Source organism: Amphiura filiformis, chromosome 4 (assembly GCF_039555335.1).
Source record: "Amphiura filiformis chromosome 4, Afil_fr2py, whole genome shotgun sequence".
NCBI classification, from domain to species: domain Eukaryota; kingdom Metazoa; phylum Echinodermata; class Ophiuroidea; order Amphilepidida; family Amphiuridae; genus Amphiura; species Amphiura filiformis.
This window is the reverse complement of record NC_092631.1, coordinates 60,726,961-60,741,543: the sequence shown is the minus strand read 5'-3', so window position 1 is coordinate 60,741,543 and position 14,583 is coordinate 60,726,961. Positions and strand designations below refer to the sequence as shown.

General features: G+C 35.6%; 1 protein-coding gene across 1 annotated transcript in view; it reads right to left on the bottom strand.

Annotated features, from left to right (window-relative positions):
- Nucleotides 1-443: 443 nt before the first annotated feature.
- The window catches only part of LOC140150299 (uncharacterized), a 37,121-nt gene continuing 22,981 nt past the window's right edge, over nucleotides 444-14,583 (bottom strand). The window contains exons 21-31 of the mRNA XM_072172307.1: nucleotides 14,146-14,259; nucleotides 11,770-11,889; nucleotides 10,500-10,871; nucleotides 8,626-8,751; nucleotides 8,014-8,127; nucleotides 6,883-6,996; nucleotides 6,291-6,395; nucleotides 5,512-5,628; nucleotides 4,446-4,650; nucleotides 3,000-3,110; nucleotides 444-1,714 (exon numbers count right to left, since the gene is read on the bottom strand). Coding sequence (XP_072028408.1) covers nucleotides 1,636-1,714; nucleotides 3,000-3,110; nucleotides 4,446-4,650; nucleotides 5,512-5,628; nucleotides 6,291-6,395; nucleotides 6,883-6,996; nucleotides 8,014-8,127; nucleotides 8,626-8,751; nucleotides 10,500-10,871; nucleotides 11,770-11,889; nucleotides 14,146-14,259 — 1,577 coding nt within the window. The 3' untranslated portion in view covers nucleotides 444-1,635. The remainder of the gene's footprint in view (nucleotides 1,715-2,999; nucleotides 3,111-4,445; nucleotides 4,651-5,511; nucleotides 5,629-6,290; nucleotides 6,396-6,882; nucleotides 6,997-8,013; nucleotides 8,128-8,625; nucleotides 8,752-10,499; nucleotides 10,872-11,769; nucleotides 11,890-14,145; nucleotides 14,260-14,583) is intronic.

The window sequence follows — 14,583 nt, the reverse complement described above, 5'->3', positions numbered from 1 at the left end:
TTTACTTTTTACTCATCTATACAGGGTGTATCAAAATGATTGGTACCCATCAGCTTTAGTGTCTAATGAAACGACTGCTTCTTCCAAATTCAAGATTAGATCAGCTAATTGGATATTGATGGGTACCAATATAAGGCAACTGCAGTCACATTCTCTGCCAGAGTATTCAAATTGCTCAGTGTGATAATGAAGTCAAATCCCATATCAGTATGTTGGGTGATGACTGATCAAATACTGGGATTAAGTCAGTAAGTTTGTACTTTTGTAAAAACTGCATGATTAAGAGCAAAGCTGGAAAAAGGCCGCTAGTTGTGAATTCCAAAAGGATATGATGGTTAATATCTGTTCCAAATCCAGTGACACCTCATGCATATTTTTCTGGGTAGGATTAGGCTTTTGTTCACTGTTGGAGGGGCATGTAAACTAGCACTGGATTTTTCAAAGTAAAATGCTAATACCTATTTCAATGTATCCAAGGGTCCAGAGAAATTAATGAGGTGTCACTGCAGCTGGAATAGATAGATAATAAAAAGTGTTTTAATTTTTTTAATTATTTTGCTCAAAAATCAGGTATTGTTAAAAACCACCAATTGATTCATGTTCTGAAACTATTAAAGTTTACCATTTTGAATGATTTTTATGAATTCTTCTTGGTCAGTCTGGAACATAGATAATATAAAGTCAAATAATACAAAATCACATGGGGGCATCCATTTGCAGTTTGTGTCAGGATGTTTGGCATATGGCTTGAAGCTCTGTGGGTGCGGTCTTCCTGTAGTTTTCAATGGCAAGATGGTGACTGTGGCTGTTTTTCTGCTAGAAAATTGTATTTTTTGCTAATTTAAAACTCTTTTACAGAAAATCCTCTCAAAAACTTTTTTAATCTCTCTACAAAATTTTAAAAAAAATTGTTTTGTGCATTGTATGTGAAAGTCAGAATCGCTCAATGCTCAGAATTTTTGCAGTAGTTGTTTATCAAAAAGTCATGATTTAATTTCAAAATTCTCCTATTCATTTGTGTGTGTAGCTGAAAATCATCCAGGCATCTGACAATGAGTGGTCCGCTAATGGCTGCCTCCATGAGCTTTACTCGATATTATCGACTTTATATCATCTATGTACAGTACTGTTGGTTATTATTATCATTTCTGAGACCAAACAGAAACACTTTATTGGAGAATGCACCTTCAGCTTCATATCTCTTTAATTTGCAATGCACCTCAATATATCTGACCTGTTTATTTGAGAAACTACAGTTTCTGGCAGATAAAAATGGCAGTTGTTAAAAATTTGAAGAGTGCACAGCATAAACACGGAAGTGGTGCTCTGATTGGCTGATTCAATCTTCTGACAATCATAATAACAAATCAATAATCTGATTGGCTAATGTTAAAATGTTAAAGCGATAGTTGGCGCAGAGCGTGGAGTTTGTGCAAACAAAAGTGTTGTTGACATAAACTGAAGCATCAGACAGTACTTCAATTCCTTACTCAAGTGAGAATGCATGAATGTTGGAATGCTGGTCACTTTTGGAAAAAAGAAAAACTTTATCTACAGACCGACCAATCTATCATAAGTGGTCTATGCACACATAAACATTTTTCTTGGCGTATGCATTATGTACATGTATATTTTTTAAATATTACTTGTTGGCATGTCCTCATCGTTCATTTGCCAACTATCCGTGTGTGAATTTAAATCAGCAGCACTGGACCTGAGAAAATATAAGAAAAGAAAAACATAATGAAAACAAGCAAACAGTGACACAAATAAAATAAGGCACCAGAAACAAAATTTGATGGATCTTTGGATCGACCGTCCATGCTGCTTCAATGCTTGTTATTAATGAACTATCAATAAATTAATCAGAATTAATGCTAAATTTATATTGGTTAATATCACTACAGGCACAAATTACTATTATGTCACAATTAATAATAATAATTTAATTGATTTTATAAATAATAAGGATCGACAAAGCATCGATGGTCGTTCAAAACATCAAAATAATTTGTTTCTATTGCCTAAGCAGAAATAACATTATCTGATATTTGCAAATTAGAAATGAACACATTTATGTAAAAACACTTCAATCACCAACTCATTTCTTTACCAAGCAGAACCAGAAGGATAAAGCATTGACAATTATATGTTGACCAAAAATAAAACCAACTTCGGAGACAAGTCAGTAATTTGTTGATAAATCATATGAAACATGAAAAATTGGTAAAGACATTCTGGACAACATTTAAAATATTATCCTGCTTTCTTTAGTTGAAAAATAAAATCTTAATGTTTGGGAACTTTTGGCAAAAAAGGGGCACTGCAAAAACCCACATGAGTTTCCACAACTGCAGTCACAAAATGTAAAGACTTTGCCAAAGTCCAAGCATTCATAATCTTGAGTTTAGGCCAAGATATCACTTTTTTAATTTGAATGAACATAAAATGTGTTTGAATTAGAGTCTGTAGATTGATTAGACTTTGTACATTGTGCAAAGTTTTGATTGCCAAGCATACAAAAACACCCTAAAAAAAGATCAACATGTAGGGCTATGTGCTACAATGGCTCTGTAGGCTTGAGAGATGAACCTTTTTTTGGCCTTGTTGCCAGTAAGGTGTGAGGTATGTTTTATTTGGCAAAACAGGATAATTTACTTCATCCTAAAAGTTAGTGCTATATTTTTTGTGGAATCTGGAGTAAGACTTGCACACACACTAACATCCAAACAAGCAAATTAACTCTCTTCACACGGGTGTCGACTGCAGACGACATGTTTCAAAAATGTTTTGAAAATTCAAACATTTCAGAAATGTAACTTTTTCATGACCATATTTGGAATCAGCATGAAAAATGCATTAAAATGAGTACAAACAAGCCTAGTATTGGTTCAGTAGTTCTTAAGATAGCTCTTGATATTTTGAGAAAATATTTCAAAACTTGGAACTTTTTCCGTTGAAGCGAAGGACTAGCACGCAGAACATTAACACACACTTACCCGACTCCTTCTGGAATGTGCATGGGATTCATATTCATATGATCATGTGTTGATATGACATATTGATTGTCATATTGATCAAAAAACTCCTCTTCTGTTTCACTTACAGGTCTGAAGTAGAAAAAAGAACGGACATTAACTAGATTTAGTTACATCTTAATACGGCTTTAACTGCATATCATAATGCAGTTGTAGCGTAAGATTTAAAAATTGTTTATAATCACACGCTGGTAGCGTTTTCACAATTGCTACCAGTGTCCAGTCTAGCGATGTAGCGACTTTTAAGCTACAGCATGCTAGCGACTTATTGATCAGATATTGGCCATCTCTTTTCTAATAAGCGACTGAAGTTACGTCACAAACAAAAAAGCTACGCTCCTTGCGATTGCCTAGTATGATATGCTCTTACAGGTGGTCTTAACACTGGAATTACAGAAACTTTTGGGCGTTGATCATAATTGCTTAACTATTGGTCTAAAGTAAATAAAAGTATAGATATTAGAATGACAAAGACTTGATGAATTCATCTGTGAGGTCAAATATGGGCAAAAATGCTCAGTTTTGGAGAAAACATTAATTTTTAGAAAGTAGATATAAATATCCAGGACTCGTTTACTAATTTTTTTTAATTTTTAATTTTTTAATTTTTATCAACTTCACCAAAAATATTTGAAATTTGGGCAAGAATCTTTTTTAATGACTTTTGTAAAAATAGAGCATTTTCACCCATATTTGGTGCAAATTTCTCAAAGTTTATTTGAACTTAATTCTTCAATCCCTATATATGAAGAGTTACCATAAAACACATTTTGTGCAAAATAAAAAGTTACTCAACATTTGTGAATGTCATTGTAGCCCAATGGGTACTCAACTGTCGATCTACAAACAGAATTCTTTTGATTGGTTACAAAGACGGCTAATCAGAGATATGGTAAGAAGAGTTAGTAGGGCTGAAAGGGATTAAGCTAAAAATTCCAGAAAGTTCTATTAGCTCTATTTTGATTGTTATTTTGTAAATTAAATCTAATACTGTAACTATAATTTTGCCACTCACTTTGCTATGTTGCGTCCAAAGACTTCGTCAGTCATCTGATTGATGATGTTGTGATGACGTCAGGTGTTGTTACGAGACATTCCTTGCCGTCTGACACCACAACATTTGACGTCATCACAACATCATCAATCAGATGCCTGACGAAGTCCAAAGTTTTCGGACGCAACATAGCAAAGTGAGTTGCAAAATTTTAGTTCCAGTATTAGATTTAATTTATAAAATAATGTTTTGAACTACTCGATGAATAATTTTTATTTTTTTTAATTTTTTTAATCTACACCAAGATATCTATTTTGATTGGTTACTCAGATGATTACATCATGTAATCAACCAATCAGTGGCTATGTAAGAAAGGCAGTAGTATCCATTGATATTTATAGACAACAACTTACTCATCTTTCCCTTGCTTCCAATATCTGATTGCCACAACTGTTAAGATAGCAACAACTAGTAATGTAAGAGCTACAATTAGTAGCACCCATCCTATTCCTAGAGCTTCCACATTGCTGACAGCAGGAGCACCTACACCACCTGAGTTACCATTACCAACAAATCCTACATCTGTGTCTCCATTGGTTTGCTGGGCTGTCAGTACCGCTGTAACAAAAAGAGGGGTTTTTTTAGTTATAGGCCTTTAAAGATGACAATAAAAAATAATAAAATTTTGGAATTCTTAATTTCATGGTATTTGACCTTGGGACTGAGTGGACTTTCAAATTCTTGAAAGTACTTATTCAAAAGAGGTTTATTTAATCAATAATTAACAGTAAGTTGAACTATGATAATCCCTATTCAATCCTGTGTAAGGCAGGAAACTAATTAGCACATTACTCAGACTAGCTATTTTGCAAAAATATCAAGGTATCATTTACAAAATTATCCATATCTTGAAAAGTATTGATGCTATGTATATAATTTTGGTAACATTATGAAGCTTATTGCCTTGTGCTTATATTTATATTCAAATCATGAAATGTCCAAAATGCGACTTGTTCCTGGTTTTGTCGGAACGGGTCACATATATTATTTGCAAACAGCCAAAGTCCCAGTGCTTTGTATGGTGTGGATTCTCGCATATTCATGAGGCCCGATCATTTGACCGTGCATGTCTAACAAACACACCAGCATTGCGTACATTTGCGTATATGCGATAAGAGTATTGTGTGTCTTGGCATTTACGCAAAACATTGTAAAACAATGCAATATGTGTGCAGCAATTTTGCCTGTCGCACTTCGTGGAATGATAGGCCCTCATTAAAGGGTGATGCTAAGACTTGAGCTGTTTGTGAATAGGTGGTACATCATATTGGTCTCTGTAGCTAAAAATCCAATATGGCGGATTTACCACAGGGGCTTCTCTGAGTCCATACTCTTATTTTTAGTTTGCACTATTTACATTCATTTGTAAAATTAGGAAATTCTTTTGTTGAACATGCACAGGTGGTGTGCCATACATACCCAGTTGTTCACATCTTGTGCCAATAAAGTTTGCACTACAGATGCATTGATATCCATTGATTCTATCCACACATTGACCATTGCCTTGACATGGATTGCTGGCACACTCATTGATATCTGGAAATGAAATTGATTGATTAATTGATTGATTTATAAGTTAATTAATTGATGATTGATCTATTGATTGAAAATAAAATATATTCGTTTTTCAATGCATGACATTAACTTTGAAGATAGAAATGGCATAAATAATTCTTAGTACCGCATCACTGTTTAATATTTAAAAAAACAGAGATTCAGGCATCATGTACAAACCTGCAGGATATATTAGATATAATATTAGAGTACTACTGTCAACTAGGCAAATGCTCAAGTTCAGCTAAGAAGTTCCCATGCAGGGATTTATTATCTTTTCACTCAATATACCCACCCACGTGCTCCACTTGAGTGAGAAGGGTGTTGAGCAGGCCTGCTAATACCCTAATAAAATGCTGTCACCAAATTTTGCACAAATTGACTCAATGCTAACTTTATGATAAAACCATTATTAGCTGTTGTTGATTTGCGAGTCTGAATTTTTACAAAGTGTCACAAAATGTGGACCAGTGTAACATTAAATGTTACAATTTGAGTTCAGGCCCGTGAAAATTGACGAGGGCCAGTAGATTTCAAACCCAAGGGACTGAATGGTCCTTATTGATTTGGCTTTAACTTAGGTTGAACTGCTGGGTAAATTAAAACGAATGGACGCAAATAATTTGTACAATCTAGCCACTTACCTGATTCACAAAACTGACCAGCGAAGCCTGTAACACAAACACAGAAGGAAGCATCGGGACTGGTAAAACACAGCCCGTCATTCTGACACTCACAATTCATTGTTCCTGAAACAAATAATAATAAGTATATTATTAAATGATGTAGTGCGTAAAATGTGTCCCCGCTAGAAGGGCTGTTCACAGGCTTTTGGGGTTTATAAAAAATAAAGTTACATATATTTGTAATATATGAGAATATATACCCAAGAGTCACTGTGTCTAAGTCCCATTGAAATCTATCCAAGCATGTGGGAGAAATCAACAAAGAAGCCATGAACATTTTTTGTCGGCAAATATTTTCCAAACTTAGTTTTGCAAACAATACTGAAACAATCTCATTCACCCAAACTTTCAATATTTCACACCCCAATTTTGAAGTAATTTTCATGAATAATTTGTTCTTAAAAATCCTATTCTTTTGGTAGTGGATCACTCATCATTGCTCAGTGGCCTGGTCATGGCACTGCCCATGGTCATTAGATGAAATAATCAATTCATACTGATAAATTCAGTGTGATTTGACTGTTTAATTAAAAGTGACACTGGAACTTACGAATCTGACAGAGGTCTCCTGAGAATCCAGGTGGGCATGTACACTCAGCTTGACCATTGTTATCTACACATGTGCCTCCATTCATACATGGGCTGGTACCACAAGTTGTTGTCACTACAAAAACACACAATATTATCATTATGGGATCATTGTTAACTATTCATATACTCCTATATCAAAGCAGCCAATCAGAAAAGCGGTTAGAAAAGAACGCAGAGTGCATTGATTGTGTATAATGTGCACTCTTGTGTACTACGCGCAGTGCTTTCGCATGCGTTTGCGACAAGTAGGATCGATTCATTTTTGTGGGTTGATGCATAGCTATGCATTTATATTTGGTTCTATTTTCCAACATTTTTAGTGATAATTTTGTTATAAAACAACAAAAATCACATTTTTTTTCTTCTTGTGTATGAAATAGGTTAATAAACGCATATTATTTGTTGGGAGAGAAATTAGACAAAATAATGCACTTGCGCTGATGTTGATGCATCTGATGCACTTCCCCATTCGAGGCTTGTGCATTAGATGCATCAACATCAGCATGCATACATTATTTTGTCTAATTTATCTCCCAACAAGTAATATGCGTTCATTAACCTATAAACAGCAGTGTTCCAAATACAGCTATGTCCCTCAATTTTAAGGGTCACACACACCTTTTCTTCACACACAAGTTTCAATGCGATACATATTTCCAGCATTTGAGTTTGGACATGAATAGGGGTAAAGTCCAATGTGTTTTGTAGCATTACACACTGGGATATTCAAAGTCTGGACCCTTTAAAGCGAGTGGGATGGCAGGAGCTATATTTACCCAGTTTTAGCTATCCAATATAAAAAACTGTAGTGAACCTCTATTAATATATTGAAGGCAATTGGCCAATAATCCATATTTCCATAGGTCTTGCAGTTCTCGAGTTAATGCCAATTAAATGACATGTCAAAACAAAAGTTTTCTCCTAAGAAAAATCAAAGCCTTGGAATCTCCTTTATAGATCCATACCATTCCTCTTGTGTATCAGCTTTATTGGTCTCAATATATGAGTGCAAACACTACTAGATCAAGCTCGCCTCCAACCTCTAATTTTAATATATCCATCTCATTTATGGAGGAATCCTAATACTCACCCACATCGCAGAGTATTCCAACTCTACCATTACGACAGTTACATGTGAATGAATTTATTCTGTCAATGCACTGCCCTCCTCCTTGACATGGATTGCTAGCACACTCATTGATATCTGAACCAATAAAAAAACATAGGAATTAACATATTTAGCCTGAGGTACTCACACCTACTTCATTCTGATTTCCACCAACTTCTCCACACGGATGGCAAGGATGGGTCCAGGGTACACAGAAATTAACATTATTAACAAAATATTATTTCCTACCACTCCTCACATGAAAATAAGACTTAAATAAAACATATTTGGTACATGTGTATAGATTTTTAGCATATTTGAAGGTGTAAAATTAACCCTACCACTGTTAAATACCACAGCACGAAGTGACTGCAAGCACAAACATGATGCTATTGCACAATGATCAAATGAAACATTAAGATGGGCCAGGTCAGCACGCATGGCTTGCTATCCCTGGGTTGTGGTTTGAAACCGGACCTAAATTAACAGCTTTTCTCTTCATCTTCCTTCCTTCTTCCTTCATTCGTTCCTTTCCCTCCACCAAAAATCAGTGACTGAGTTAATATGGTTGTACAAACATAATGATATGCATACCTAATTGGCAGTTAGGTCCATTGAATCCAGGCCTACACAAGCAGCCAAAGCTATTTGGTTGTTCTACAACAGACACACAGGTACCACCATTCTGGCAAAAGTTAACTGGACATGGATCTGCAAAACCTGAAAAAATAACACAAAATAGAATTAGCTGCTTCCTTTTGTTTACATTTATTCATTTCACATTGAGCAAATGGATTTGACATTGCAATTATGAAGTAACATACAGTCAGTCAACATTAATGGGTAAATTTTCTCAGGAAAATAATTTTCTGGACATGTGACCAATGCGTATCAATGCGAGTGTAACCTTAAGCCTGACTCCCGGCGGCGACCTTGTTATTCAAGTCTTAGTCATTTTGAATTGGAATAGTATTCTTGGCCACAATTTCGATAGAAATTCTTGCAATATTCAGCAATCTTAATTATTTCACAATATTATCAAATTGTAATTTCAAAAATAGATATTTACCTACAGAAACAAATATTTATCTCCGGAAACTCTTGCCATAACTTATTTTGCATCAAATGAGGAATTCTTCTTATTCAAATACAACGACCAAAGACCACCCCCTGCGCTCATGGGCGTCACATGTCCAGAACATTTTCCCGAGAAAATTTACCCATTCATGATGCCTGACAGTCAGTTTTTGTGTGAAGCCTCTATATTTAAGCTGTCAAACTTAGAGTCAGTATGTGAAGTACCATGTTTACTGGTCATTTGGCTTTTCTATTTGAAATCTGCCACCCCCTGTGGAAGATTTAAGAATTTTGAAACCCATACTGTGAGTGAGTATTTCGAATGTAAGTTACCCAATGGGTGGTGGAGGGGATTCAAATGGAAAAATCCATTTGTGACTTTTCAACCATTCCATCCCAGCCATTACTAAACATAGCAGTATAGCTGTGACTTTAGATGAATTATTTCATTTCATTACAAACCTTTACCACTAGATTAAAATCTAAAAGTCTATATAAAGTTATTCCCTAACAGCATATTGCGCTTTGGATACACACTCTCTTTTCGAAATATATCAACCCTAACCACCCTCAATACTACATGTACAGCATAAAGCAACTGCAAGCAGAAGCCTCCCACAGGATTCTATTGTACAATCACCCCTGCACACATATACACACAAAAAAAGTGATCGGGCAACAACAACATTTCTGGCTTGCTATCCCTGGTCTTGTTCTCTGAACCTGAGAGGTCTGATGTTCAAAACCGTACCGCTTAAAACAATTTTTCTCATCGCCTTCTATCGTTCTTCCTTCCTTCTGTCTTTTCCCAAAAAGCAGAAACAGTGTTAAGGTTAATCAAATATTATTTCTCTGTATTGCTTGACATGAGGAAATGGGGGGGGGGGTGAATATTATGCTTTTTATAGTAAATATATTACTCCTTAATTTTGCAAGCTCTTTCAAAAGGTTGCTTGGTACAAGTCTTGTTCTAGAAACTATAAAGTTGCAGGTTCAAATTTTGGTCCATGATTTGTTTTGTTTTTTAATTCCTTGAACAATTGACAGTATATACTCTGATCAGATCGTAATAGGCGGGACTCGTAATATCATGGATTGATATAGAATTGCGTACACACAGCTGGGTGCAACACCTACGCGAACTGCGCTTTGCTAATCGTGTGACTGACTCACGCTTTTGTGAATTTACGCGGGCGTAAGTTGGAACTTCATTGATTCACACATTATAATTAACAAAAACCGAACAATTCTTGCCTATTATGAGCTGATCATAATATAGGAATAATTAACATAACAACTGCTAAAACGAGAATGATCTATTTTCTTGGATGTAAATCATATTATAAAAATATGCTTTACGATAAACAAATACCACTTTTCATTTTGCTTACTTCTTGCTGCCACATCGTCTACCATGATGTTATAGCCCCGATCTGTCAGCCATGAATCCGAATCAAACACCAACCATGCATTACTCTGATCTATCTGAAACGGCGCCACCTCGCCATTACCAGACTGTCTCATCAAAACAGTCCCTTGAGCACCCGGGTTTCTACCGGTACCAATCTCTACGAAATCGTGGTCGTATTCCGTTTCTAGATCCATGACAGTAAATCTTAGTCTTCTCTCTGGTGATGATGCAGAGAGGATGACCTCACAGTGCATGTTGTTGTCATAATTGGCAGGGTAGTTGAGACTGTTTAGAGTGATTGATTCAGCTTGTTGGAGAGTGATCACCTCATTGCAAGTTGTTGCGGCTGCAGCTGAAACCAAAATGGATACAGAAAGATAGATAAGATCCCACACAGTTTTACAGGCGGATGGACCTTTCAAGTAGGTTGATTGGTCGATCGGTTGGTCGGACATTTTTTTACTCAATTTTTAAATCCATCATAAATGTGTTTTGGGTTTTCTCAAATTATTTTAATAACATTTAAATGTTGGTTATATAAAGGTCATGAAAACATTTTTAAAACGTTTTATTTGTGACACGATCTGGTCCATGGGGGCCAAAGGCAGCAAATTGAAAATTGAGATAAAGGCAAAAATATGGGGTTAAAAAACAATAAAATACATAAGAAAATAAGCATCCTAAAACTTCATAACTTTAGAACCAGATGTGCTAGACCTTTAGTGTTTTCAGTATGTGATAGCTTAATGTTTGTATAAGGTAATAATTATAGTAACTCAATTTTCAAAAATGCCTCCTTTGGCCCCCATGGCCCAGATCATGTCACATTTGAAAAAAAACCACTATGTCCAACATTTTATAAGTGTGGTCAAAATGTTTTTATAAAATATTAATTGGCAAACTTTTTTGCAAAAAATTGTGTCAACAATTGAATAACATTATATTAGAATGTTCGGCAGCAAGTTTTCACAAATGAGTGTTATTAAAATGTTTTATATCTCGTCATTTAAACCTTTTCTGCAAAACGTTTTGTGTTTGCTGGGGATAGAATCAATGGTTTGTTGAAAATGTGTTCCACTCTATATTTTACCATTAAAACTTCTAATCATTCTTGGGAACAACTATCTGAAACACCCCAATCCACTGTTGTCAGGTGCTGTTAGAATTTGTTTTGCATGGATTTGGAATTTAAAATCACACTAAAATCCTGAGAAAAGGCACCCCAAATTTTAGACCTGTGAATGACTTACATCTTTGGCATGTATTCCCCAGAAAGTCATTAGAACATCTACACACAAAGCGACTGTGTGAATTGTCAAAGAAACACTCTCCTCCATTAACACAGGGAGTAGTACACTGCTGCGGTTCACCTGTAACAAATAACAACAAAACACCACAATTACTTTATTGCAGCGGATATCTATTTTTGTTTTATTTGTTTGGGTTTGACAACCCTGGATAACCAAAGAAAGCCTCAATTATGAAGCTTATATCCACTGGGGTCCAAATGAATACCAGGACAGGTTGGGACAGTCAGGGGTTAACACCTTACTTTCCACAAAACTTACCGTGACATACATACACAAGAATGGCTCCTCAAAAGGACTGAAGGACAGGGTACTCTCATGGTTCATTTACCTAACTCTAAATGTATCTTGGGGAGAGCAGAAGTCTGAATTTAATCTACAGATGTTGCCAATTAAATGCAGACTTAATTTTTACAAGTATCGAACCCAGGACCTCATGCATCAGACGCACAAATTGTAACCACCATGTACCATATAGGATGACAATAATCCTTGTTCATGTTTGCCTTTTTGAATGAATCTCTGTACTGTGCATCTTCCATTTTGTGAATAAAACTTAGTTTTCCTGAAACTGATCTTTATTATTAATTGCATTGATCACACTTGTTGATGTAATATAATATGATTGTACTCCTGCACATAAATAAACTAAAATTGAACTTTCTTGTGTGTGCTAGATTAGAACAGTATAAAGTGTCACAAAGAATTGAACCAAAATGACAATTAAGTCTATTAGTTAAGATATCAGCTTACTTCTATGTGCATGGGCATTCGTGATCCACAGCCTAAGATGACAAGCCCACAGCCTACCCCCCCCCCCCTTTTCTAAAAAAATAGAGATAGCTAGCTACATGTTTGTGTGCCATATATTTCTTGCACATTCATTCTTTTGGCCAAAAATATCATCAAATATGTATTTACATTCTGTTAACAGAACAAAATTACAACACAGTGGCCTATGGAACCTATGTAATACACATAATCATGCATTAATTGCAAAGGCAAAATTAGAATCACCTGAAATTTTGGAAATAAGCTTTTTTCGTGGGTATTTACTGAAATATACCATAGAAATAGGATGTTAGAATTTACTAAATACTCCCTGGCAGAAACAGTGGTTTAACCCCATCCTATTGTTTCAAACAAGAGAAACCAGGCCCAATCGCTGGTTCTGTCAGGGCACCGACTGTGGACCATTGGTATTGTTTTGAAGGCATCCCTAAACTGACTGATTTTCAGTCATTTTAATTGGCTTACATGTAGAAGTAAGCATTGGAGTAAAGTATGTGTTGCTTGTCATCTTGGTTCAATTCTAAGTGAACTAAAGCTTATTGAAAAGTGAGGCGATTATAGGCTGGTGTGCAAGCATTGCTGTCACTTCATCTATATAAGGCCGAACAAACAAAAATCATTTGCCTCAGGTCCCCTGCTACTTTTCTCCAAAAAAAATTGAGATTTTTATACCACTGGAAAACTCTGGCTACATAATATTTGTGTGCAACAAAATTCTTGCAGATTCAGTCACTTAGCAAAAATATCATTAAAAAAATTACACCACAGTGGCGTATAGAGTAATGTAATGTACATAATCATGCATAACTCACAAACACAAAATTGGAATCAACTAAAATTTTGGGAATAAACTTTGTTCTTGGATATCTACTCAAAACATACCATAAAAAGAAGATGCTCGAATAACAAAATAATAGTTTAGACTGTGACTGGTTTTGATTTGATTAAAGGCACCGACAGTCAACCGGCGCTTGAGTTTTGAAGGGATCCCTTCACAGTGTGATTGACCTATGAGTATATACTGCACTCACCATGAAATAGTGAACTCTGTTTGGTGTAGACTTTTTCAGGAGCCAACGGATATGTTCACAAAATAATCACATGGATGCGAGCGTCTTTACACAGCCGCGTAAATACACATAAACGCTCCTCAACTGTGTGCATTGATGCCCAAGAACTGCGCATGATGACCCGTTTTTAAAAACAAGGTCATCACTTCGGAAAACTTCGATATGAAAAGGTCTATTGTCATGGCAAGTGTAGTAACGTCCTACGGAGCAACCCGAAAATCCGAAATACCCCAGACTGATCCGGACCGAAAGTGGATCAGATTGGTATTGTCATGGCAAGTCTAAGGTAAATCATTCATCCACTGGCTCCAACTTATAGTTTCTTGAGAGAAACTACAGTCACTAGTTAGGACAATAGGATGCTGTCGAAGTGCAAATTCTTTCTTCAAATGGACATGATATTTAAAATTGACGATGTACTGCACTTGATGCAAAATGGGAAAACACTTAAACTTACTTGTTTGACAGTTAGTTCCTGTGAATCCATTGATACATAGACAGAAATATGAATTCTGTTGATTGACACAGTTTCCACCATTAAGACATGGGTTAGAGCTGCAAGGTGATGAACCTAAAACAAAATAGAACCCAAAGACTTGCTTGAAGACTAGTTTCAGTCTAAAAAATATATCACACTATAATAGTTACATAAAATCAAGTTTGGTATATTATCTATTACAGGATACTGAATACAATGTATGTGTGTCTAATTATTAGACTGATTTACTGTGAGTCTCTACAAATCATCCAAGTGAAGAACGATGTGGATGATAACAGGGAATACTGGATTATGGTGGTGATAGACCTAGCGGAACATAGCACTTGACCTTGTACCAAATATTGCTCACATTTATATAAACCTGGCTTTTTACCTACAACCAACACATGCAACATA